General features: G+C 37.2%; 1 protein-coding gene across 8 annotated transcripts in view; it reads right to left on the bottom strand.

The window, feature by feature from the left end:
- GOLGA4 (golgin A4) overlaps nt 1–25035 on the bottom strand; it is a 73015-nt gene that overhangs the window by 29585 nt on the left and 18395 nt on the right. For all 8 annotated transcript variants that reach the window (XM_053935733.1, XM_053935742.1, XM_053935748.1 and 5 more), the window contains 11 exons: nt 23540–23605; nt 22127–22441; nt 20143–20190; nt 19780–19836; nt 16122–16220; nt 15453–15591; nt 12604–12791; nt 11552–11635; nt 10593–10740; nt 3166–3344; nt 2016–2147 (listed from right to left, as the gene is read on the bottom strand). In XM_053935733.1, coding sequence (XP_053791708.1) covers nt 2016–2147; nt 3166–3344; nt 10593–10740; nt 11552–11635; nt 12604–12791; nt 15453–15591; nt 16122–16220; nt 19780–19836; nt 20143–20190; nt 22127–22441; nt 23540–23605 — 1455 coding nt within the window. The remainder of the gene's footprint in view (nt 1–2015; nt 2148–3165; nt 3345–10592; nt 10741–11551; nt 11636–12603; nt 12792–15452; nt 15592–16121; nt 16221–19779; nt 19837–20142; nt 20191–22126; nt 22442–23539; nt 23606–25035) is intronic.

Below are 25035 nucleotides of genomic sequence, written 5' to 3'. Positions count from 1 at the left end.
GACACTGGACAGTGAAGAAAGAATCGATGGACAAAATTTTGGGAGGGGCTAAAGTGTTAAAAGGCAAAACCTCCATTGTGTGGGTGAGCACATGGTGGGGAATATCCTCTCCTCTCGGCGCTTTCTCTATTCAGTCTTCTGTTTTATTTTTGAGACAGTTTAGTAAACCTTTCTAAATTTATGAAATGTGAGTATCCATTTCTCACACCCCTTGTCTTCGCATGAAAAACATAATGCAATCAAGCCTTCCATTTTGGTTAATTTACCACTATTAATTGAGGATAACATCTGAGATGAGTTGTTAGGGGCTGGGTTTTGGTTTGGGTTTTTCTTTTTCCTGTTCCTTCCTTGTTATTTGTGGAATTTTGTTCCCATTGAGTTGCTAATAAGCACTGATGGCAGGGAGGGGGAAACTTCTTTGGGTTTTTTGGGAGGTTTTTTTTTTTGTTTTCTTTCTGGCTGGGGGAAGGGGCTGCACTCTCTTTCTGTTTCGGAGAAGGAGGGTCAGAGCCGCTGCTCCTGGGGAAAGGAATTCCACTGCTGCTGCCAGAGCCCAGTCGAGAGCTGCTTCTTCTACCATGGGGTGAGTCTCTGCTCGTGAGAACAACCACAGAACTGAGACCTTATTAACACTTACCTCAGTAAAAAAGAGACCTATCACCATCTGCTCGGGTGCCCACGATCCTGAGCTCGGCTCTGCCTGCCCTGCTGGGATCCCCTCACCCCCTGCTTTCTGAGATATCCTGCCGGCCCAGCTTGCTGTTTTCTGAGAGTCCTGCTAGGGACACAGGAACTGGCTGTCCCAAGGTTTTGTGAAGCAAAGCATCTCTTCCACTCCTTCCCATCTTCGGACAAAAGCCACCATTGCCACGTGCTCCCCGAGCCCGCGCCACAGCGCCCCCTGCAGCCGCGGGGGGAATCATCGCACCTGCCCTGCCCACCGGGAGCCAACAGCGCCCCTGCCGGCTGTGACTGTAACTACACCAAAGGGGAAAGTGCCGCAGCCAAAAGGCTGTCACTGGGTTCTGGGTTCTGTTTGTTGTTAATGCTGTAGTTGTTGTTGTTTGTTTGCTTTATTATACGTACTAGTAAAGAACTGTTATTCATATTCCCATATCTTTGCCTGAGAGTCCCTTAATTTCACAATTCTAAAACTTCAGAGGGAGGAAGTTTACATTCTCCATTCCAAGGGAGGCTTTTTCTGCCTTCCCTGGCAGACACCTGCCTTGTAAACCAAGACAGGAATAAAGTCTGCTCTCACTTGATTCCACTGCTAAGATATTTTTAAGCTTGTTTCTTACAATTAAGGAAGTAACCTGTGAAACAGGTAGAAGAATATACTCAGGACAGGGCTGTTGAAGTCTCTTAGTCCTAGTCACTATCCATCACAGAGGGATACAAAAACCAATCCCTTATTTGTAACAAATATATATAGATTATATATATACATATATGTTACATATATATCAAATATTTAGGGAAAATTACATTATTATCTATAGTGGATTACAGTTCATGAAAAAGTGCAAAGAATTCCAATAATTCTTCTCAGTCTGATCTCAAAGAAAAATCTTCTTCTTATGTCAAATACCATGGATAGTTAACCCTGCTCACATAACACAATATAACCAGATATAACTATACAAACACTTTTCAAACAGCTTCATTTTTTGTATTTCTTTTACTTTAGTTCCTGGGCCTGATTGCCAATGATCCACAGATAGATATTAAAAAAGCAAGTCTAAAAAAATTTTAAAAAAATAAATAGTTTCCACAAGATACAGCTGTTACTGAACACTGACAGTGATAAGTTATCATTACTCAGTCTGGGTCATTGCAGCTGCTTTCTTTTCATGTTGCTGAAGTCTCTGAGCTATTTGACTTTTGGAAAGCACTCCTATCTTTGAGCATAAGAGGACTCTCACTGTGGAATAGTTCAAGACAATTAGCTCAAGACTGCTAATCCAAACTCACACTTAGAGAAATGTCTTTTTATGCATTTTAGGTTTACTTACAAGAGCTGCCTTCATCTTCTCCTGGAATACCTTTTCTTGAGCCTGTAATCTCTCATTTAGCTCCTGATCTTTGGTAGCCAGTTCTTTTTTATGTATTTTTTCTAGTTCAGCAACTCGTTCCTCTGAAGATTTCTGTGAATCAAAGTCAGAAAAAACTAATTTCGAAATATTAACTAACAAAACACTTTCTATTTTTTCTTAATAAGAAAATAGTGCAACAGACAGAAGAAACTGGAACCATCTCTTTGCTCTTTTTGAATAAGTTATGATCACTTGGAGTACTTAATATTAAGCCCTGACGGTTCTTATTTTCAAGCTTTAAGTTATCCATCTTCCTTCTCAAGTCTTTCATAGTTGTACTAAAGGAAACACCACATTTTTTAAAGACTCTTCTTCCAAGGCAAACTTGATGTTTTCAGTTCAAACATGATAATACTTTGGAAAATGAACTTTTTTGTAGCTTTCCCAGTATTCTTATTTTATAAGCCAGAAAGTCAAGTGGTAATACTCTATGTAGACAGTTATCTACAACCTACACACATGTTTTATTTAAGAATAATGTAAAGCACGTCAGTGGTCCCCTTAAAGCATCAGTGTATTCTCTTAGAAAAATTAATACCATTATGAATGTTATTACAAGAACTGTAACTTAAGGGTGTTCAAATTTACAGCTTTGCAAGGCATGTGAAGTATTCCAGCAATTCCTATATAAATACACCCAATGAAGGAAATTATTTTAACCCGCAAACAATATGGTAACAAGTTCTTAAACATTTACACAGACTCAGCTAGGATAATGATTAAAAGCTAAAAGTGATTAAAACCCAAGATCCTGGTGGAGATGTGTGAGCTTCCAGCAATTAATGTCTTCTTGTCTCTGTTTACAGTCTCAAGTATACTTCTAATAAATAATTTTATTAAATACTGTGAAGCAAAGAGTAATACTATTTATTTTTACCTGCCATTAATGAACTGATTTAAATTGCTGAAGAAAAAACATCTATGAAGAGTTTTCTAGTTTTCATTAAGTAAATCTTTAATCACATAAAATATTTTTTATGGGTTTTATTAACTAGCAAAAGCTTTATAACAGAGTTCTGTCATACTGATATATTTTACAACAATGGCTTAACTGTAATAAAGTTTTTACCTTCATAATCTCAACCACCTCTTCTTTCACTCTGGTTAATTCCCGCTGAAGATTTACTCTCTCTTCTTCACTTGCCTTTTCTACTGCTTTAATTTTTTCATCCATTTCTGTTTGCAGTTTTTTCCGGGCTTCCTCTGTCTTTTGAGCAATACTTACAGCCTTCTCAAGCTCTTCAAAAGCTGCGAAGAAAAAAAAAAAAAATATGATAATTGAGAAATAGCTATATATTTTGATAGAAGAATTTCACAAAAGAAAGTACTTAGGAATTCACTTAGGAAATTAGGAATTCACATGTTTATTTTCTGGAAAGGAAAAAGAACTGACAAATGGATGTGAATTTCTTCCAATACATCCTGTAGCTTCTATTTCTTTGCCTAAAATCACTATAAAATGCATAAACCATATTAATGAATGTACTATAACACTCCTCCCTATACCTGCTGAGTAAACTTTGAAGAAGTGGAAAATAGTTGCACAAAAAAAGGTAATTCACACTAAAACAAGCAGACAGAAACAAACCAAGAATGACTACTATGCAAGTCAGTTATTAGTGGGTCATGAAGAGTTTCTCCTGAATAGAACACTAATATATAATATCAGGCACTTTATATACCTAAGAGTAGTTCCAAACTGTAAACCCTAGAGAATAGTTTCTTTAAACTGTTTTTCATAGACCCCACAGAGATGGCTTTGCTAATTTCATTATCTCACTATTTACATTTATTATACACTTCTATCAGTGTAGTAGCTGACTGTCAGGTGTTGCATCCCAGATTGGTTCAGTTAGGGGTTTTAATAAATGTTAGTTAGCCAGTTCTATGTACCCCCATTTCCCCCCCACGATAGTTCGCTCTGAGTCACTCACCATTGGAGCTTTCCCATGTCAGTCTTGTAGTCACCCCCTGTTCGTTCCTGAAAGTTCTGTGACAGTCACCCCATCCTTGTATTCCTATTTGTCCCGGAACCCTGTACCCACCCCTATTATGTTCCCGCTGGCTGCCGTGGTCCACGTCACTCCCCTGTTGCCTGTCCCCACTGGGTAAGGGGGGTTTCCGCCCCTATTTGCCTGCCCCCTATATAACTTCATGCTTCCTTTGAAATCTCGTCGCCATCTTGACCACGCACGCGCTAGGGGACACCGCTCCAGCCACCGCAGCGGCCATGCAGCAATAAACATTCTCCAGCCACGCAGGACAAGGTGTGCCTGCCTTCGTCCCTTTATCTACTCTCAGCGTCGGCTACAGAACGCGGCAAACCCACGCGGAGGCTCAGTGCTAGAGCCTCCGAAGTCGCAGCAGCCCCAGTCTCCCGGACAAAGTGAAGAGCCTAGCCGGGCTCCAGAGCCACCCAGGACTGGGGAGAAGAACACAATGCCGCAGTCAGGCACTTCTAACTTCATAAATAAAATGTAAAAATAAAAAAATTAAAAGTTAATATTTGCACCCAGAAAACTTGAATAGCTGTAAATTGTTTCAAAAGAACACTCAAACAGCGGTGTTGAGATTTATTCACTCGTGCACAGGATGCACAAATCCACTGAAACTCATTTTAATTTACAAAATAGAAGCAATAATTCCACAGCTTCATCTCATGCTAAGAAGTATTCTAACATGCTTTATTCACTTCACAGATGATAATTTAGATATAAAAAGAAAGTAAATAAATTCCAGTATTGTGAGCTTGTTTATTTATTCAATATCCCTAAAGCTCACTACAACTGATGTCAGAGTCTATACAGAATTCCACAAGACTAGAGTTCAATCATTATTAGGGAAATCTCTTTTCCTGAATGAATCATGAATGTGGAAAACTCTGGAGGATGGTAAACTGGCTGGGGAAAAGCTTACCATGCTCCCCTGGAGGGACAACCCTTAAACAACAGCTTTGGTCATGGCGAGAGAAAAAGCATGCCCCAGAATGCATTGTTGCCATATGTTGATTCTATGTTGATCCCATTGGCCCTTCTCCTTTGTTCCATCCCTGTGCCCTCATCTCATTCGTTCTGATGTTCTGCCCTGCCCCTCGCTATCCCTATATAAACCCCTGCTCTCTCTGCCTAAAGGAGTTCTTTGTCCCTGGACCCCTTCACGGTAGGAGCTCAATAAAGACCCTCCATGTAACCCCATATGAAGACTCTGTCCATTCCTTCTGCGTTGCTTGTGGCTGGAATCACCTGAGAGCTGAAATCACTCGACAAGAGCAAGATGTGCATGTGCACCCAGGACGTCTTTTTAAAGACACTTCTCTGGGAAGGTTGTGGCACTCTACCACCTTCGCCCACCGCGACAGAAAACCCCTGTAGCATATTAAAAAAATTCAGTCTCAGAACATCCTACTGTATGGTTAGTACTTTGCATAACAGAATTTTGGCAAAACACCTCTGTAAAATCCAAAAACACAGTGCTGATATCAAGACTGTAATTTATCAGAGCACAACCTCCTAGAAGTATATTATTCTATTATACCCTGGACTACTTGGACTCTCTTTTGCAAGGAAACAGAAAAAAAGAAACTTCTAAAGTGTTATTTAGTATACTAAGCTTTCTGCCAATAAACTCTGTCTCCAAAAGAAAATCATAACAGACTGTCACATCTCTAGTTTTGATTCATCATTAGTTAGTAGGCATTCACAGCAGTAATTGCAATCTTTGCTTTTTTTGAAATCATCTTTAATAATATTCAAGCATGTATATTTGAGAAGTGAGCAATAATTTCCATTCCACATCTTCTGACAACATTAAAAACTGAAGATTTTAACCACAGTCTATACTTTTGAGGCAGTGCTGCAAATGTTTTCAAGTAACTTAATTCCATAAAACTGGATTCACCCAAATTCTGACCTTCTACGGAATTTTCTTCTGTTTTTTGAGGAAGCCTTTTTCTGACTACTCACAGCAACAATCATGTTTTAAGGCAAAATGGGGCTGTTATTGACTCTGGCAATACCAAAGCAGTCCACTGTACCCACTTTTCCACTTCTGGTTCTGCTTAAATGCTAAAACGGTTAAAAAATTAAGATCACTAGAGATTATTTCAAGCAGAAACAGTCTAAAATGTAATACAAGCATGCACAAGGCTTATAGTTCCTTATTTTGCACAATTCTTCACAGCCCTATAAAGGCATTTTGCCACCTGTCATCTACAGGACTCAAGTTCTCCCCCCTTGCGACACCAGGCTCAAGTTGATTAAGAATACTGCAGAATAATGCAAAACTGTGTTTGGAGAATGGCCCCTGGTGTTCCTCTCAGTCCTAAAAAAGCAGGCCAAGCAAAACTGGCAAAGTCCTTCAGTATTATAGCACCATCTTTTCTCAAAATCAAACAAAAAACAACCAAACAAGCAAACAAAAATATAAAAAAAAAAACAAAAATCCACCCCACCCTATTGACCTTTGCAAAGTATAGCTTGAAACTAAAGCCTGCAAGTAGAACATTAAATTATTTCACTTTTCCATACACATTTTCTGATTCTTGTTCTGAGCATCATATGTATGTCATTTTCATTTCAGAAAAATGTTCTTTTCATTTTCCTTTATTTTCATTTTCTCTTTCCTTTTCTGCAAAAGGAAAGAGAATACAGTTGTCATAGCCCACAGATCAGCCAAAGAGAAGATCCAGGTTCACAATAGGACTGATTACTGATATGAATTGCTGAGAAACATGCAGTACAAAGCTGCATCACCATAATCACAAGCAGGATGCTAATACAAAAACTAGACAAAAGCTAATGGTTAAAAAGCCAAGAGGTTATGAAAGCACAAAGGAGCAATACTTCAATAAATGCAGCTAGGTCTCTAAAAGTTAAATTATATGCATCTCAGGCACATTAAGCCCTTAAGCAAAACAGAATATTTTCATTCAAAGTAGTTAATTCTAGTGTAGCTGGACGCAACCAAGTTTCAAACCAGCAGAGGGCTAAACTATCATCAAGCAGACAGAATGTCTCCATTAATGTGTCTCCATTATCACTGTTGCTTTTAATCTGTGAGAGATTTTAATTCTCTGTATCAAAACATGAAATAAAGTCCATGTTTTTATTTAAATATACCTACTCTGAATGTAGAGAATAAAGGCACTGCCTCTGCATTCTTCTCCAGCCTGCAGAACTTTGTTCAGGGAAGATCTTTCAACCAAGTATTGGTTGAATGAAGTCTCACAAAGACACATTAGCAAATTGGAAATAGAAACAAGCACACCAACAGAGTTTCAGGTGCATCTTGCAAAACCCCATTCATGTGACAAAGCCAGACAAATTGAAAACCTTCCTGTGCAGTTATGTAAATCATAAAAAATGAATCCGAGCAAAGTTTAAGGAGTGCAAGGTTTGCAAACCTGTTTTTTATACAACATATGCTGAACAGTTGACTACTTTACCTACACCACTCCAAAGTACCTGTCTCGGCTCCCTTCACCTTGCCCCTCCCACCCAGAGTAACACTTGGCACTGCAAAGCCTTCTAGTTTCCTCTGCTGGCGCTGCATACCTTTTCTCTTTGCCTAGAGTGCCTCCTAGTGCTAAACATTGCAAAGGAAGCAAACCAGCTTTGTAAAACGGCTGGCAAAGGAGGGATTCATGTTCAATTTCTTAGGGCTCAGAGCAGGCATCAGGTCCAAATTTTGGAAAAAAAAAAAGGTTGAAATCATTCCTATAGCTAATTTGTGCATCTAGGCAGGATTTTAAATACACAGTGCAAGTCTTTTTTTTTCACTGAAGAAAGGTGCAAAGCATATGTTAATTAAGCTTACAAAAGAAATGGTGCCTACAAATAGGATTTGCTTTCTGAAGACTTTGTTTGCTAATAGACTATTAGTAAGTCAGTAATCTGCATCCTGAGAAGTCATAAAGTATTTTTTACTTTTCTCAAGAGAAAAAAACTTAAGTTTAGCTGGAAATTTACACATACTAAAGAGATCTCTGTTGAAGTAAAAAAAGAAATGTGTTGCAGTTACCTCAAGTAGAAGTGCCTGAGAAGCACAGAATTTACGTTTAGAACCTAGTTCAAGCTCCCAATGTGTGATGTAAAAAAAAGCAGTGCCCTTACCCCAGTCCTGGTACAAGGCTTGGGAAAGGCACCATAATTCACTTATTGGCATGTGTGGATGCACAAAAACAAGATGCTCTGTGAGATTTCAACTTAAGGTAACTCTAACTACAAAAAGAAAAAGAACTTAACTGGGGAGACCAAATTACAGTTTACACTGTTTTGTACACAACAAAAAATAAGCATACATATCTTTTCACAATTTCATTACACAAAAATGCATTCACATTAAATCAAACACTGGAGCAATTCACTAAAGTCCTGATTTACAAAGAAAAAGGCTAGAGATCTAACAGTAGGCAAGATAGCATGGAAAATTATACCACCTTTTAGTCTCCAAGCAGCACTACAAAAGTAAATTTCAAGTGTATTATGCTTATCCTTATTTTACTGTAACATAAATGAAATTAACATTTCTACTTCATTCCATTAATTCAGTTCTTCACTAAACCATTATATAGAAAAAGATGTCTAGAATTTAACAGTCTAGATGCAGTTCTGTGCCATGTGGTCTATGATGACCCTAGCAGAGCAGGGAGGTTGAACCAGATGATACACTGTGGTCCATTCCAACCTTACCAATTCTGTGGTTCTGTGAAAGTCACCTTACGTTCACTATCCAAAAACCCAAACTTTAAATGTTGACCTCAAATACATGAAATTGCCCAAATCATAAAACCTTTACAACTCAAATGTTGAGGCCTAAAAAGCAATTTCAGGTTCTCCTGGTATGCAAGGTGGTTTTCTCAAATAATTTAGTTCAAATGTATTGAACCACACTAACAATGTAGATTACAATATTTTTGGAATGTATTAAGCCAAGGATGTAATAGAAAAATCTAATAAAGGTCACCTTACAATTCTGTCTTAAAAGCAGTGTTAACTAATTTTCCAAGGGTTCCAACACACATATATGCATGCTTAAAAGACTATAATAAATAAATGCACTCAAAGGTAAAGTTGATACTTATGCACTGTAAAATCAACCAAAGCACTTAAATTTTTTGTTTAAAAAAGAGCACATTTAACCACAAATCTCCACCTAGAAAAGTGTAGTGTACTCAACACAACATTCATTCAAATTAAATTACTTCTCATTACAACAGAAAGTTTTTTAGTTGCCTACAGAATCATCTGTAACCTGATTTCAGCTTCTGGCCAGGCAAACTTGAAGAAATTACTGTATTAATTAGTGTGTGTGGATAGTATATTAATAATTCATAATTGTTTCTCCTGCCTCAAGAAACACTATTGCATACAGCTATGATAATAACTTCATATCTACCGAAGTATTAAAAGATTCTTCACCTTCTTTTTTTAATCATGAAGAGCATCCTAGTCTCCCAGTACCAAACAAAATACAACTTTAGTAGGACTGACTTCTGAAGTATGAATTTCCAGAACTAAAAAGACACATGCAACCTTCAAAGGGTAGGAGAGGAAGGCACCTAATGAAAATGTTTGTTACTTTTCAAAAGATGGATGTTCCAACTGGTTTTCTGCATTACAGCAGAATGATATATCCAAATTGATCTTTAAAATTGCAAGTTCTAATCTAAATCTACATAGATTTAAAATAAACCACTATGAACTGCATTGTTTGAACTCTTCATTGTTTTTTAGAGAAAGAAAATATGTATAAGATTTTATTCAAAGTAACACCTGAGCTTTTGCCAAAAGAGTGAGCTTCTTTACATGCCCATTAGAACAAATTAAATTATTCTAAAAGAATTCTTATGTAGTACAAAACAATTTCACTGTTTAAAAAACAATGGTTTAACTTAATTTCATGCAAAAGTAGAACTCCAAGCACACATAATGTTACCTAATTTCCATAAAAAGCAAACTACATCATGTAACAGTTACATAAATGTTCCTCTGTTACAAGCCTGAGGCAAAGGGAATCATCACTTCTGTTTCACTTAAATCAGAAATGCTTCCATTAAAATAATTGAAAGAAAATGCTTACTACGGTTATAACATTTTTACTTCTTCACAAACTCTTATATGCTCACTGCTATGTTTTCTATGTGAATTCCTGGTGGCATAATAATGACAATTTATAGGTGGTTCCAAGTTTCTCTTCTTAAGTTCGACCAGAAGAAGACTCCATCAATTTTTTCTCATACAAAAAAGGAAGTACAGTTGCCTTTCAGAAGTTTCTTTCCTAAATCCAGTTTTATTGGTAACAGACAAATCAGTCAAAAGCATCCCTAAACTCTGCTGTCCAGAAGTGAAGTTATCAATGATGGCACAGGTGACATGTAGAACAATAGAAAAAAGAGCATCTCTTAATATTCATTCCAAACAACAACTGTAGAAAAAGACCACACTGAAGCTTTCTGATGTACAAATGTGAAAGCAAATAATCTAGGTATATTCTTACCATCTCTTTCTGATTTTTCTTTCTGCTCTTTTAATTCCTCGCCTTTTGTAGTTATTTGTTTGATTCGAGCACGCAGTTGGGCTACCTCCTCCTCCTTCATTTCCAATGTTTCATGCATTTGCCGCTTTGTCTCTGCAATTACCATGCCCTGTGGAAAAGGTCCTTGTGATAACAAGCTAGCAAATAAATAAGACATATACCTGGAACAATTTCAAGCCAGGGCACAATCATTGCCAAGAATAAACTGTAGTCTCATATTACAAGACCAGAGATCATAGGATTTTTCTATGTTAGAAAACAGAAAATGCTAACAAAAATAAGATAAGAATAGGGATTATTTTTAAGAGTATCCAAAATTTATCTAGTGGTGAAAAGAACTCCAGCAAACACAGACCATCCAAAAACTTCCTCCTTCTGGTACAGACACTTTCCTTTGAAACATGTATTCTGTAAACAAACCCAAACTAAAAGCATTGTAGAGTCTGTACTTCTCCTTTGAGAATACGCCATACAATGTTAGTCATGTCACTTATGACAACACCAGAAATTACTCCAGGTACCAAGACTGTGATTAAAAAAAATTTTAAGGAGCGAAAAATGGAATAAATCCTTTATTGTCTATCGAAAGCATAGTTACTTTACTGGTATTATTTCTAAATTAATTCAATTGTATCTCATCTTCATTTGTGTTTGGGGTTTCTTTGTTTGTTTTAGAATTGGCATCAAGGAGTGTATTCAGTATATCTGTTGCATCCTAAATAAAATCATGTTTTAGTGTTAAGTATAACTTAACAGACCTATCTTATGGTATATATCCAATAAAATTCTTAAGTAGCTTAAATTACTTGTTTATTGAAACATAGATGAAACCATCAGACCACTAAAACCAGCTTCTAATACCCAGAGCTAGATATTTTGTGTTTTAAACAATCTTCATCAAAACCTACAGCTTTGTTTACCTTGTCTTGTTCTAGCTGTTCAATCAAATTCTTTGCATCACGTAGCTGTGTAATCAGTTTAGTCTTCTCAGCCATGTGAAGGTCCTAAAAAAAGATCCCAACCACAAGATGGTTGAACAACAGCTTAGCTTTGGCTCTGACCCTGCACTATGCCTTGGAGGAAGAACACAGAACACAATCAAGGGAAACTGACGTGGGCAGTTTTAAATTACTTTTACATCTCCCAGAGGTAGGCTGCCTTACGGCTTCTGTACTAATTCAGAGATCTGAAGGCTTTGTTAGAGCCTCAACACATGGAGGTCTGAGTTGGTAAAGTAAAACAATATGTCTAAGATTTCTGCTCTATTACCTGCATCTTGCTTTACAAGAGGATCTCAGCAATGCAAGATAAATGATTGTTACTAGCCATATTCTAGAAAATGTCATTAACTCAAGTCTTTCAGAGATTTTTCAAACCAGGCTAGTGCTCAGAGATGAAGACAGAGACGGGAATCTGATCTTTGCAACTAAAGCTAAGTACAGCTATACTTAGCACATTTTCAGGTTTCATCTCTATTAGCCACCTTACTTACGCTCCACACTCAGCATTAATGGCCTTAAAAGGAAAATTGAGCAAAGTATTAATTTATTAGTTCTGGGATTGCACTTATGTTCACTATATTGTGATCTCCACTTCCCTGCCTTCCTTTTTTTCCTGTTGATTTACATAATGCCTCATTCACTATGTCTTAAAGATTTATCTCTGCTCCACTTTTCTCACTTTACCTTCAGTCTTCTATGCTAAGACAGTCTTTTTCTCACCCCAGTTCCCCACAACTACTTATTTCTAGTACCATTCTGATGGTTATTTATACAGTAAGTTTTCATACCCAACTTCACCACTCTAGAATAATTGCTGAGTGTATTCATTCCAGGTCGGTTTTGAACTTTTATCTCCAAAAAAGTACAGGGACAGTTTGTTTCATGGTCTACTCTATCAATACATTTTGGAAATACTGGAGTTCTTACCGTATTTTCATGGTTATTCATAAAGCTAAGAGCATTTTCCATACCTTCATTTTTTCCAGCTCCTGAAGCCTCTCTTCCAACTGTTCTTGAAGTGCCTCTTTCTCATTGGTTAATTGGGCACAGCACTCTTTATGCGATCGAATAGTCTCCTTACAACGTTGCAGCAAGTTCTCTTGGTGCTTCACCCTCTGATTAAGAGTTTCCAGTGTTTTAACAGAATCTTCATTATCCTCTATAAGACAACATACCAACATTACCATAGGTATGCCATTTCCAAAATGCAGATCTGCATTCATCATTCACAATGCAGTGGACTCAGAAGTCTCTAAAGAAAGTTGTGTGAAGTCTGCAAAACTTCCTAGTTCGTCCTGTAAGTGCCAGAAACATTCTATGCATACAGAATAGTAAAGAGTATTTAACACCAAGTTAGCTTACAAAACCCCAGTTACTTCATCAGCTTCAAAATGAAGCTATTAACCAACAAGGTTTTTTATGTAATTAAAAAGTCATCATGACTTATAAACCTGCCTGCTGCTACTAACAGAATATGCACAAGTAGGAAAAAATGTGACGTAAAGCAAATCACAACTCTCAAGTGCCATGCACACAGATTCTTGCTTTCCCAAGGCTGGGCATGGCATTAGTTCTAAAATACCCAGGCTGGGCAATATTACATTCAGCAGGATAAAGGTTATACTTAGTGTCTTTCTCAGTAGTACTCATAGAATCATAGATTGGTTTGGGTTGGAAGGGATCTTAAAGATCATCTAGTTCCGACTGCTGCCATAGGCCGGAAAACCTCACAGAACAAGTTGCTCAGAGCTCCATCCAGCCTGGCCTTTAACACTTCAAAGGATGGGGCAGCCACAACTTCTCTGGGCAACCTGTTCCAATGCCTCAACACCCTCATAGTAAAGAATTTTTTCTAATATCTATAATTTAAACCTACTCCCTTTCAGTTTGAATCACTGTATAACTAGCACATTTGGTAGTATTTTACTGTGTGCTTCTGCTCTGATGCTCTGGAGGCTGCAAGGGTATTTGGCATTGTACTGGATTTGCATGGCCAAGCTTCAGTAGTTAAAGGGAAACTACAGGGGTGGCTTCTGCAAGGAGTTGCCAGAAAGCTGACAGATGCTTTCTTCATGTCTGGCAGAGCCAATCCCTGGTGAAACTCCAAAGACTGGTGTGCCACTGGTCCATGCTGGACCAATTAGAAATGGTGGTAACGCCTCTGTGATAAAAAAATTAAGAAATAAGAAAAAAAGTTATTGCACAGTTGTAATTGCAGCCAAAGAAAAGTGGAGTGAGAACATGTGAGGGGAACAACTCTGCAGACATGAAGATCCATGGAGAAGGAAGAGGAGGAGGTGCTCCAGGCACTAGAGCTGAGATTACACTGCTGCTTATGGTGCAGAGCATGGTGAAACAGCCGTGCGACTGCAGCCCATGAAGGACCAAGGGGATGCAGAGATCCACATGCAAGCCATGGAGGAGCCCATGCCAGAGCAGGTGGATGCCCGAGAGGAGACTGTGACCCTGTGGGAGGCCTATGGAAGAGAGAAGCCCACTCTGCAGTAGCCTGTCCTTCAAGAACTGCACCACGTGGAAGAGTGACCCACGCTGTAGCAGTTTTGAGGACTGTGGTATGGGCTCACATTATAGCAGTTTGCAGGGAGCTGCTGCCCATGAGATGGACTCATGCTGGAGAAGTTCTTGGAGAACTGTCTCTGGTGGGAGGGACCCCACGGTGGAGCAGGGGAAGCACTCCTCTCCCTGAGCAGCAGATGAAACCACAAGTGATGAACTGACCACAAACCCCCATTCCCTGCCCCTCTGGGGAAAGAGGTAAAGCTGGGAAGGGGTGAGGGGGAAAAGGTGTTTTTAAAGTTTTATTTTACTTCTTATTATCCTGCTCTGATTTTATTGGTATTAAATTTCCTTCACATCTCTAATTCGAGCCTGTTTTGGCAATGACGGTATTTATTAAGGGATCTCTCCTAAGCCTTATTCCAACTCATGAACCCTTCTTTAAATTTTCTCTCCTCTGTCCAGCTGTGGAGGAGAGTGAGAGAGCCGCTTTGGTGGATGCCTGGCACACTACAGTCCAGAGGCAGACTCACTCATAGAAAACATCTTGAATCACAATTTTTCATTACTGACTAAGCGGTCCAAAAACCATGGCACTAGATAAGAACATCTCTCACCTAAGACTTCCTATCATCCCTACATATAAAAACCACAGCAGATGCTGAACAAATATAATTTCAAGATGTATGTTTACCTCTGTCTTAACCCTACCTTTTATGAAGGGTACCAATGAAAGACACTTTTATTATGTATCAGCATTATAATGTCCCTTGCTCAGTAATCAAATATATACAACATTGAGAATTCCACTGATTGAAACAACCTCCAGATATGAGGAACACTCAGAGTATTCAATAGCAGGAATATCAAAATTGATCCTTATTTTTACTTTTTTTCTGATAAAACAAGGAAAAACAAAACCCAAACTCACACACAAAAAGACAGAGACTGGCAACTACTCTGCTCTCTAAATTCTGGGGATAGGTCCTTACTTATGGGGGACAGAATCTCTTAATTGTATTAAGTTGGGATAATAAGAACACCTACCAACAAAGCAATAATTACAGTGTTATTATCAATATTGACAAAGGAAAGACATACCAGATCTGAATTCTTATGAAAATTTAGTTTCTTAAAAGGAAACTCTCCTCTAGCTCCAGACGGTTTTCAAAACAATTGTTTTCTTCTAGAAAATATATCCTTACTATGACATGATCAGTCCTAAATACTGTTACTCCATCATAGATAACAACAGGTTTATTCCCCAAAATGTAAGGTCTCTTGAAAAAGCCACAATACATACCATTGCTTCCTGTTTCCACAATATTTTCTGCACTGACTTCTTTCATTGGACTCTGAACTTGTGGTTCTGATTGGACATTTTGATCAGGCAATTCAGTGCCCATCTGACCATTCTGTAATCTCTGTTTCAGCAATGACACCTAAACAAAATGTTCTGTTTGTTAAAAAAATCCAAGGATTCAAAGCAGATAATTTTTTAATCTTCAAAACTAGAAAAAGTTAAATTAATTTTGATATTAGCAAGTAGAAAAAGGAGAAATCTGTCTGAGATTTTTTTACCATTTTTTTAAAGTCAGAATTATGCTTCCAATTAACAGATGTAAAATGACTATGGGTAGAGAAACAAAGACCAATTAAATAAAATACATGAATTTTGCAAAAGCAATTTTAGGTCAGACATCTGCTAATGTTGATGCCTTGATAACAAAACATCACAAAGTTATTTAAGTGCAAATCAGCCAATCCTATTTAACATGAGTGAGATTTTTACAAAGGTATCCTCTACCACAAAGACACACTTAATTTCTAGAAAATCCTAAATTCACAAGATGCTTTTCAACTTCAGAGCAATTATAATAAAACATGGATATGCATTATAGGAAATATATAGCTAAAAAGAAAAGGTAAGAAGAGCAGTTTTCAACAACATCTGCTGGGTAAATTATCTTACCTGAGTTTGCAGGACACTAATAAGTTGATCTTTTTCTTCTATGGAAGCATCAAATTCCTCTTGGAGATGTTTCTTAGCTTGTTGATCCATCTGGAGCTCCTAATAATACAAACACATCTCAAATAAATGTGAACTCAATGAATGTGAACTCAAAAGACTTATAAAAATATTATGAAATAACATCTAAAATATCTCTTTCATAGTTGTGATCCCAAAATACAACCATGAAGTGTATGTTATTTTTTACTACACAACATTCCACACAATATAGTAAGAACATTCAATTATAATACCAGGATTAAAACAGCAAGAGTCTAGATTTGATGGAAAATTATCAAGGATTCTTTTTCCTAAAATTAAGTTTGTATAGGGTTCATTTCAAGCCTGCTCCTGAAAAACTCTCTTCCATACACTCATTTCTCCTGGAAGCTGAAGACTGCACTTTGGAAGATTCTTCATTTCGCCACCAGATTAAGTCAACATAAAGAGCAGAAATGTAAAATTCATTAGGTTCATTCAATATGCCACCATTCTAAAATGACAAATGCCATGTATAAGAGAAGAAAATTGGTCTTTTTATTCCACAAACATGTCTCAAATGAGAAAGACAGAGAATGCCAAATAATTTAAGTATGTGGCTTTACTTTATACTTACATGCATTTGTTTGGCTGAACACTCTTAGAAGCTTGTAGATATTGCCTAAATTCTTTAGTAATATTTACAGAGTCTTATAACATATTTTCTGAAGGAGGTTTTTTAAAATTATTTCCTATGCTTTTGAAGTTTAAACATTTAAATTTATTTAAATAATTATAATTCTAATAGAAAATACATGTCCCTAAATTAATTCACATCTAACTGCTTATTCAGAGAACCAGAACCACACATACATCATGCATGCACCGCAAATATTTTCAGAAACTTTTTAATCTTTTTTATTTATGTATTTATTTCATCCATATATATCTTCCCCAGGATTTACCTCAGGAAAAGAATGCTTCTATGACTGTTATTCTGCAAAGATCACATGTATAAAAGCAATCACCACCCATAAACATGAGTGTCATTAGCCAGGCAAAGACAGAGGATGACAGAAAGAGAAAGAAAGCATGAAAAAGCAAATGAGACAAAACAGAGTACTGCAAGCTTCCTGTGCTGCTTTCGTCCAACTCTAAATCTTATTTTTATGCTGTCTTGCTGTCTATCCCTTACCTCCAACACTGAATGCCCTGCCACAGATGAGGCTGATATCGGCATTGAAAACCACTGCTCTAAGAGCTGAGCCTGCCCTGCCATGCACAGGCACAATGGTGAGGGAAAGCATCACTGCAAAAACCATTACTCTCTTCCCAGCTATACCCACTTCTTAATACTGCATTGCCTCATATTCTCAGCAATTACTGATCACACTTCTGCCCTGTGCTTCTGAGCTTTAGAAGCAATTCCTTTCAAAAAAAGCAAAGCAGGCCAGTGTGAGAACAAGTAAATGGTCCTCTTTGGGTCTCAGAGTCCCTTCTGATCCCTTTCTGTGAAAGAGAACACTGAAGACTGCCTTAAGACTGGTTTTGAGGAATTACCCCTAAGAGGAGGAAACTATGGTAACATTTATTTCTAGGGACTGTGTCACACTGTTAATTTAGCCTCAAAGGAAGATTAGTTTACTCATACACGGCCCTCTTAGAAGAAACTTGCCTGATTCAACATATTTATGGGAAAAAATAATTGTATGGTAAACAAAAATATTATTAAAATTAATTTCTGATAACAAATTATTACATCAATGAATGAACTATTTTGGACCATGTTAGCTTCCACAATGGAAACTTACCATTTTATTTGTAATTTTTCCTTTGTTGTCTGTTTTACCTAATGCTGCAACACCTGGGCTTCCAAAAGATCAGAAAAACACTTTTTGAAGTGTATAAATTAATGAAAAAGAATTTCAGTGTTAGATTTGAAGGAATTTTGAAATTTACAAGATTGGTAAGAATGAAACTAAATTTTACACAAAATATACAGATACAGATGTATATATATAAAACAGAAATATATGTGTAATTTATCTACATATATGAATCACAAAGACTATATGACAGAAGTCAAAAATAAAATGCACATGGTCCAATTCTATCATATGCCAAAGATTTAACTCTGTTCCACATTTGCCTTCCTGACTTCAACAAGTAGCAATAAACTGGAAAACCAATCCTACAGGAGCACGCAGATATGGACCTAACACAGAAAAAGCTTTTTCATTTGACCTTGTAGTGATTTAGAAAAGACACAACCTTGGCAAGCCAATTCTGACAGTAAAGCAATGTTTTTTTCCCTCCTATGCACTGACAGTTTAGCTTAGGACATTGTGACAGTCCAGACACAGGCTATAGCTCAGATGAGCATGGTACTCCCAGCACTGACCCACTGTTATCAGCTGCTGGGGCAGAAGCAGCATAGATGTGAACCAAAATGCTATCCCACTAGCACACACAATTCACAGCATGCTCACCTGAATTACTCTCCAGATCACTGAAGAATGCCCAGCAATTTGCCAGTGACCTCCCTTGAAATGACTGGCTGCCTGACTAGTCACAAGGATAGGTCCTTGTGGGTGAGCTTGAGCCTTGACTACACACATGGCCAGAGGCTCACAGTCACCATTCCTCATTATGAAGGGGACAGGTCCAGTCCCTGTCTGTGGGCAAAACACCCAATTGCCTGGAGTGAGTCTGCCTTCAGACAAAGGTGGGACCTCACCATGGTCTAATGGCTCCTGCAATCTCCATGCCAGTGCTGCTGCTCAGCATTGCACATGCCAGAAGCAGGTGTGCAGTCATAAGACAAAGCCTGAAACTTTGAGCTAAATGGTACCCAGCTCTCCAGCAACATAAGAGCACAGACAGAGGCCCTTGCACACCCATCTCCAAATCTGGTGTTGCACTAGCTCCTGAGGCAATAAAACAGCTTCAGCGTCACATTGTGCTTCATCAGGGCTTGACAATATGGCGTTTTTGATTTTACCCTTTTAATCTGTTCTGCCCCATCATCTGTACATGTTTTTTAAGTCCACTGTGTTTATTATCAATACCAAATACAATAGAGCTTCTCCTTTTAATTTCACTCTAACCTAAGGAGGCAAATCATAACACAACCTACTTGATTTTATGATTGAAACCAAACTACACCAAAATCCATAAAACAATGTAAGTATTACAACTGAGATAATGAAGATTTTTTTAATTATCCTTTTTTTTTTTTTGATAGTCATTGAAATCCTTACAAAAATGTGCCTATTACTTGTGTCTGCCTGAATTAGTATTTGTCATTAATAGAAGAGCAACAAATTGCACAGGGACATCTATGGCTGGGCCCAACAATTCTGCAAGAACCACACACACTTCTACCTATTTCACAATGAACAAGAGAAGTAGTTTAGTTGGTGATGCACTGCTCTGTCTTAAGAGTATAGCAATAAGCTGCTGAATGAGAAGCAAGCCAGAGGAGTAACCCCATATAAACAACAACAACAAAAAAAGAGCTGTAAAATACCCTGTTCTGTAATAGAAAATATTTTATGAACAAAAAAGTCAAAAGCTAGGCAAAAAAAAGATCCTATGTAGTGTGATATAAAGTAAACATGCAATCAATAAAGGAAATCACCTCTCTCAGTTCTCCAATCCTGCGAAGTGCTTTATCCTGGCTTTGACTCAGAATGCTCTTAAGAAAAAAGGAAGAATAAAGATCAGGTGTATTAAATGTAATTTTTAAATTGATAAATAAACTCAAAAATTGGCAATCTATCAATCTATCTACCTGAAGTCAGCTGATGCAACAAAATAGGCTGGAGTACAATACTTTACAGTTATTTTGACAAATTAATTTTGGCTTCCTTAGAAGTGCCAGCTAAGAAATCATCATCTGTTACATACTCACAATACACTGAAAATTAAATCTCTATTATCACTACACATTTTAAGATTGAAAAAAGCATGCAGGTAAGAGAAAATGAAAAGTAATGCTTACCTGTAGCTTCTTCTTTTCCCGCTGGATAACTTGATAAGCAGACACTAGCTAAAATACACGAATAGGATATAAAGATGATAATACATCTGTGTATAGCCATTAAAATAATTTCCTTAGTTGTATCACTACCTGCATTTTCAAACTCTTCACTCCACTTGAGAACTTTCTTTTGATATAAAGGTACTTAAATTTTCTTTTTCTATCTATAAAATATCTCCAATGTGTTAAAAAATACAAGCCTACGTGGCAAAACAATGATGTTACTCAGCATTCATACACAGTTTTCCCTTCCCTGAGACAACATACCACATACCATCCTTCAACACAGGGGGTCAAACCCAACAGTATCAGAAAGTTACATCCCAGACAGCTACCCCATAAGGGTGACCACTTGTAAGAGTACATGTCCCAGGGAGATTAAGCAAAAATAATTTTACAAAAAGCATGCATTAAAAAATAAATTTCTAAATTAAAAAAAAAAAGGTGCAATGTTCTCATCCCATATGCTTTGCATATATCCAGCAAAGCAGACTGAAAGTAGACAGCATTTAATTTCTCACTGTAAGTTGACAAAGGGAGTTAGAACATTTGGAATTAGAACTTTGTGTTTTCAAATTGATGAAAAATTTAAGAAACACAAATCTAGAACACCGAAATGAGAAATTCAAAATATATCTTCCAATTCTAATTTAAAACAAACTAAACATTTTCAGAATTCAAAATTACTTTTAATTTCAAAATGATATATATTTTGCCCTTATAAGAAAATCAAAACTGCTATAGGTGGTTTCCTTTACCATATTTTTGAGATGCTAACTTTGCATCCTACTTTAAGAGGGAAAAAATATTTCTGCCTTAATTACTCTTTATATATTGCAACAAGTTTCTTCCAAGATCCAGCAAAACAATTATTTTCAATCGAACTGAAGAAACTCACAAAGCCAGGAAAAAAACCCAAGCCTTTCTGACAGAGAAAGTTAGATGGACAGATTACACTAATTAAAAAAAAAAAACAAACAACCAAAAGAAGCACTAAAACAAACCCACAAACTGAAGAATTTTCATTTTAGCAACTACTATTTACATAAACTTTTAAAAAATACTTATTACACTAGCTGGAAGTGAAGGAAAAATTACTGTGAGACAACTGCTTTTTCAGGCATATGCTGAACACTGCAGTCACTGTATACATATTTTAGATTCCAGGGATTTTGACAAAAGTCTGCACAGGAATTTTTGTATTTGAGGGCAGCAAACATTAAAAGAACTGTAAAAAACAGTACAAACATCCAGTTTTAAATACAACACACACTTAAAAAAAACAATTAAAAAACCCAAACAAAACCCCAAAACTAATTAAAAAACCCAATACCAAAACACCGCCTTCCGTTTGACAGCTTTACCTTCCCCAGTAATTTGGAAAATGAGAAGTGAAAATACTTATAATTGGTTTTCACTAAAATACCCAAAAAAATGAGATGTTTGAATTAATTCCTCCCAGGGAATACCTAGAAATTATGAAGAATAGAACTTGTTTCTTGAAAATAAAATGCTTACCTATTGCACATGGATAGAATATACACTGTGCATTTCAAGAACATGTTGGGAAAAAAAAATTTGCTGTCATGGGAGTAGAAGTCATGCTCATCTCTGTAGTGAACTTCACCCTCTGCTAGATACTTTCAGTTGAAATTTCAATAGGCCTGCTCTGTGGGAGTAACCATTAATTAACCTCTACTGCTGATATCAGGAAATTATTTACAAACAAGAGAAGAAAAAGATTTCCATGTTTTATTACCAGAAAAACCTTTGAAGTTTTTAGGTCAAAAATAACTAGATTTAGAATAATTTAGCTTCCATATTTGCTCCAAATAGGAAAACATTTGCTCCAAATAGGAAAACAAAAAGACTGTCCACTGCTGCAGTATCTTTTAGCCTAATTTCTTTCCCCTTTCTGCATAACTAAACCAGTCACATTGCCTACCTCTGAGTATTTTCCCCTATAGTTGCCTAAACTGCGCTCCATTCTACACAGACGCTGCAGCAACTGCTCTTTGCTGAAGGTGTTCATATTTCCCAGAGGGTCTTCAGTTTCACTTTCAATGTCAGAAGGTGAATCAAAGGTGGGACTGAAGGCTTCTAAGTCTAGTCGATTCAGTGAGTCTCTTGAAGTACTTCTGACTAGGGACTCTTTAGAAGAAGAGTGAAGTAGGGTCTCTTTTACTGGGCTTTGAAACAAAGACTCCATGGAGGGAACTCGAAGCTGAAGCTTCTGGGCAAAAGACTGACTCTCACTTTGCTGCAAAAGTTGAAAGAAAGTAATTATTTCTGCACTGCTTTTAGGCAGAAAGACACACTAAAGTCCAGGAAAGAGACTTGACCTGTACAAAGAAACTACTGTTGTCTAACACATGCATGACACCAAATAGCTTCTAGTCCCTTAAAAGAATCATCTCCTTGTGCAGAAAAATCAAGCATGCAACTACCAGATGTGCACAATTTCAGATAGCAGCTAAATCTAATAAACTACAGTTCTGATTTAAACTTTTAGGAGAATGCCTTTCTGTGTAAAAAGTGAGGAATGTGTAACTAATATAAATGGCTATTTACTATTGTCTCAAACTTGAAAAATATAGCTGACTCACTTCTTAATGTATTACACAGAAGACTGTATTTATCTCAAAGACACAGATATTTTCCTATAACAAAGGGAACAAATTCATGGTAGAAATCCTTGTAGAACTAATGATAGTTAGCTCTAGCAAGCCATCTTGAACAATCCTTTTCTTATTTTTATTTTAAATGACTTTACGATTTTTACATAAAACAAAATTATTGATTTATGCAGCTATAGTACTTATTTCATTCTATACCAAAGGATTCTGTGCTGTGGTAACCTTTACTGCTGGTGCTACAGAAGTGATGTGAAAGCATTACTGCACGATATTGCCCCTACAATCAAATGTTGGGAGTCACGTGCCAGAAGCCACTGCTAATCCCATTTCAGCAAGCTAAATGTTTCCCTGAGTCATATTAAAAAACTACCTACATCTTTATCACTAGTGACAACATTTTCAGCCTATCAGTTCTTTTCCTTCAGCTTTCCAGACATGGAATAGGCCCTCTACTTTTGAAAGTGAGTTTAATGCTGTGCAACAAGATGCATCTCAATGTTGGCAGTCTGCTAACCAGTCCTTACAAAAAGAAAAGCTTCACATATTAGTGACAATACTTAATACCAGCTAATGGGATTAAACACAAACAAAATATCTGAGTATTCTGACAGGCAACTACTTATCCCTACTTCAGCATGAAGAGAAATACTGGGCACTTAAACCAATGTAACACATAGACAACACAGCAGTGAAGGAGGCCCTCCCCCAGGGCCTCCACATACCTGTGGAGAGACAGGTTCACTTCCATTGTTTTCTGTGGATCCAGCAAGTGGTTGTTTATTCAAGTTCTACAGGAGGTAAAAACAACTGTTAGAAGAAACAGAGTACAAGGGCTGTAATTCAGTCAGTCCAAGAAACAGCATCTGTGCTTTTTTATTTGCCTGTGTTTTTAGTACTTTCTTTAGAAAGCTTATTAAGGTGTCTTCATGCAAACAAGATAGCTTGTTAAATTCAAAACAGATTGCTGCAATATGCAGAACTACAAAGCAGCTATGTGTGCATAGATTAGTATGAGATATCTGCAAATACGGACATTTCCAATTAAATTAAGTCATAATGATTATTTATATAACATTTATGGAAAAATCAAAGACACACCAAAAAGACAAAATTATAGCAGGAAAAGTCTAATTGATTACTAGTATTTACAGCCAATATGAGTAAGAGTTGGCTGTAACACCATCTTTCTCTGTTTCAGTGCATTGGAGGGGGCAGAAACTCCTGGAAAATAGTGCTGGTAGCAAACTGTTTATAACTCCAACAAGCATGGAAAGAAAATTAGACTTTCAGAAAATATATCTTTAACAAAATTTCTGCATTCCCAAAGAAAGGAATACAAAACACACAAAACACATTAAAAAATCTCACCCAAAACAACAAAACCAATACAACAAAAAACAATAGTCTGGTTTGTTTGGTTTGGGTTTTAGGGTTTTTTTTATTGATTTGGGGTGTTTTTTTACAGAGTTTAGACATTTCTGTTCCTAGCCTGTCTATCCTGCCTTTCCTGTGTCCTGTGCTCAGGTGTTTACTAACCCAGTCCTAATTTTCAGGAAGGATGACCCTGGAAACTACAGGTCTCTTAGTCTCACTTCATTAACTGGTAAAATTATGAAGATGATTTTTCTGGGAGTTATTGAAAAACAACTTCAAGACAGAGCAATCCTTGGTCACGACCAATGGGTTCACAAGGGGACACTCCTGCTTGCCAAATCTGATTTCCTTTTATTACAAGGTTACCCACTGAGATGAGCAAGGGAAGCCACTTGTAATCTTTTTGGATTCCAGTAAATCCTTTGATACTGTCTCTCACAGGATAAATATTCAGCATACAGCTGGATAAACACATCATGTAGTGTGTGAGCAGCTGGCTCATGGGTCAGGCTTAAAGCTTTACAGTGAATGGGTTGACATCAGACTGATGACATGCCACTAGTGGGGTTCCACAGGGCTCCATCCTCGGCTCTGTGCTCTTCAACATCTTCATAAATTACTTGAATCCAGGACTTGAAGGTACACTAAGTTTGACAATGATATTAAATTGGGAGGAGCTGTTGACTGCCTTGAAGGCAGAGAGGCCCTGGAAGAGGGGGCCTCAGCTAATTAAACGGCTGAGTAACCAGCAACCATAAGAAGTTCAATGAAGACAAATGCCAAATTCTGCACCTGCGATGGAGCAACCCTGGATGTATGGACAGACTGGGGAACAAGACACTGG

This window comes from Vidua chalybeata, chromosome 1 (genome assembly GCF_026979565.1).
Source record: "Vidua chalybeata isolate OUT-0048 chromosome 1, bVidCha1 merged haplotype, whole genome shotgun sequence".
Lineage (NCBI taxonomy): Eukaryota > Metazoa > Chordata > Aves > Passeriformes > Viduidae > Vidua > Vidua chalybeata.
Note: the sequence above shows the minus strand (reverse complement) of the source record. Positions and strands in the feature narration are given on the sequence as shown.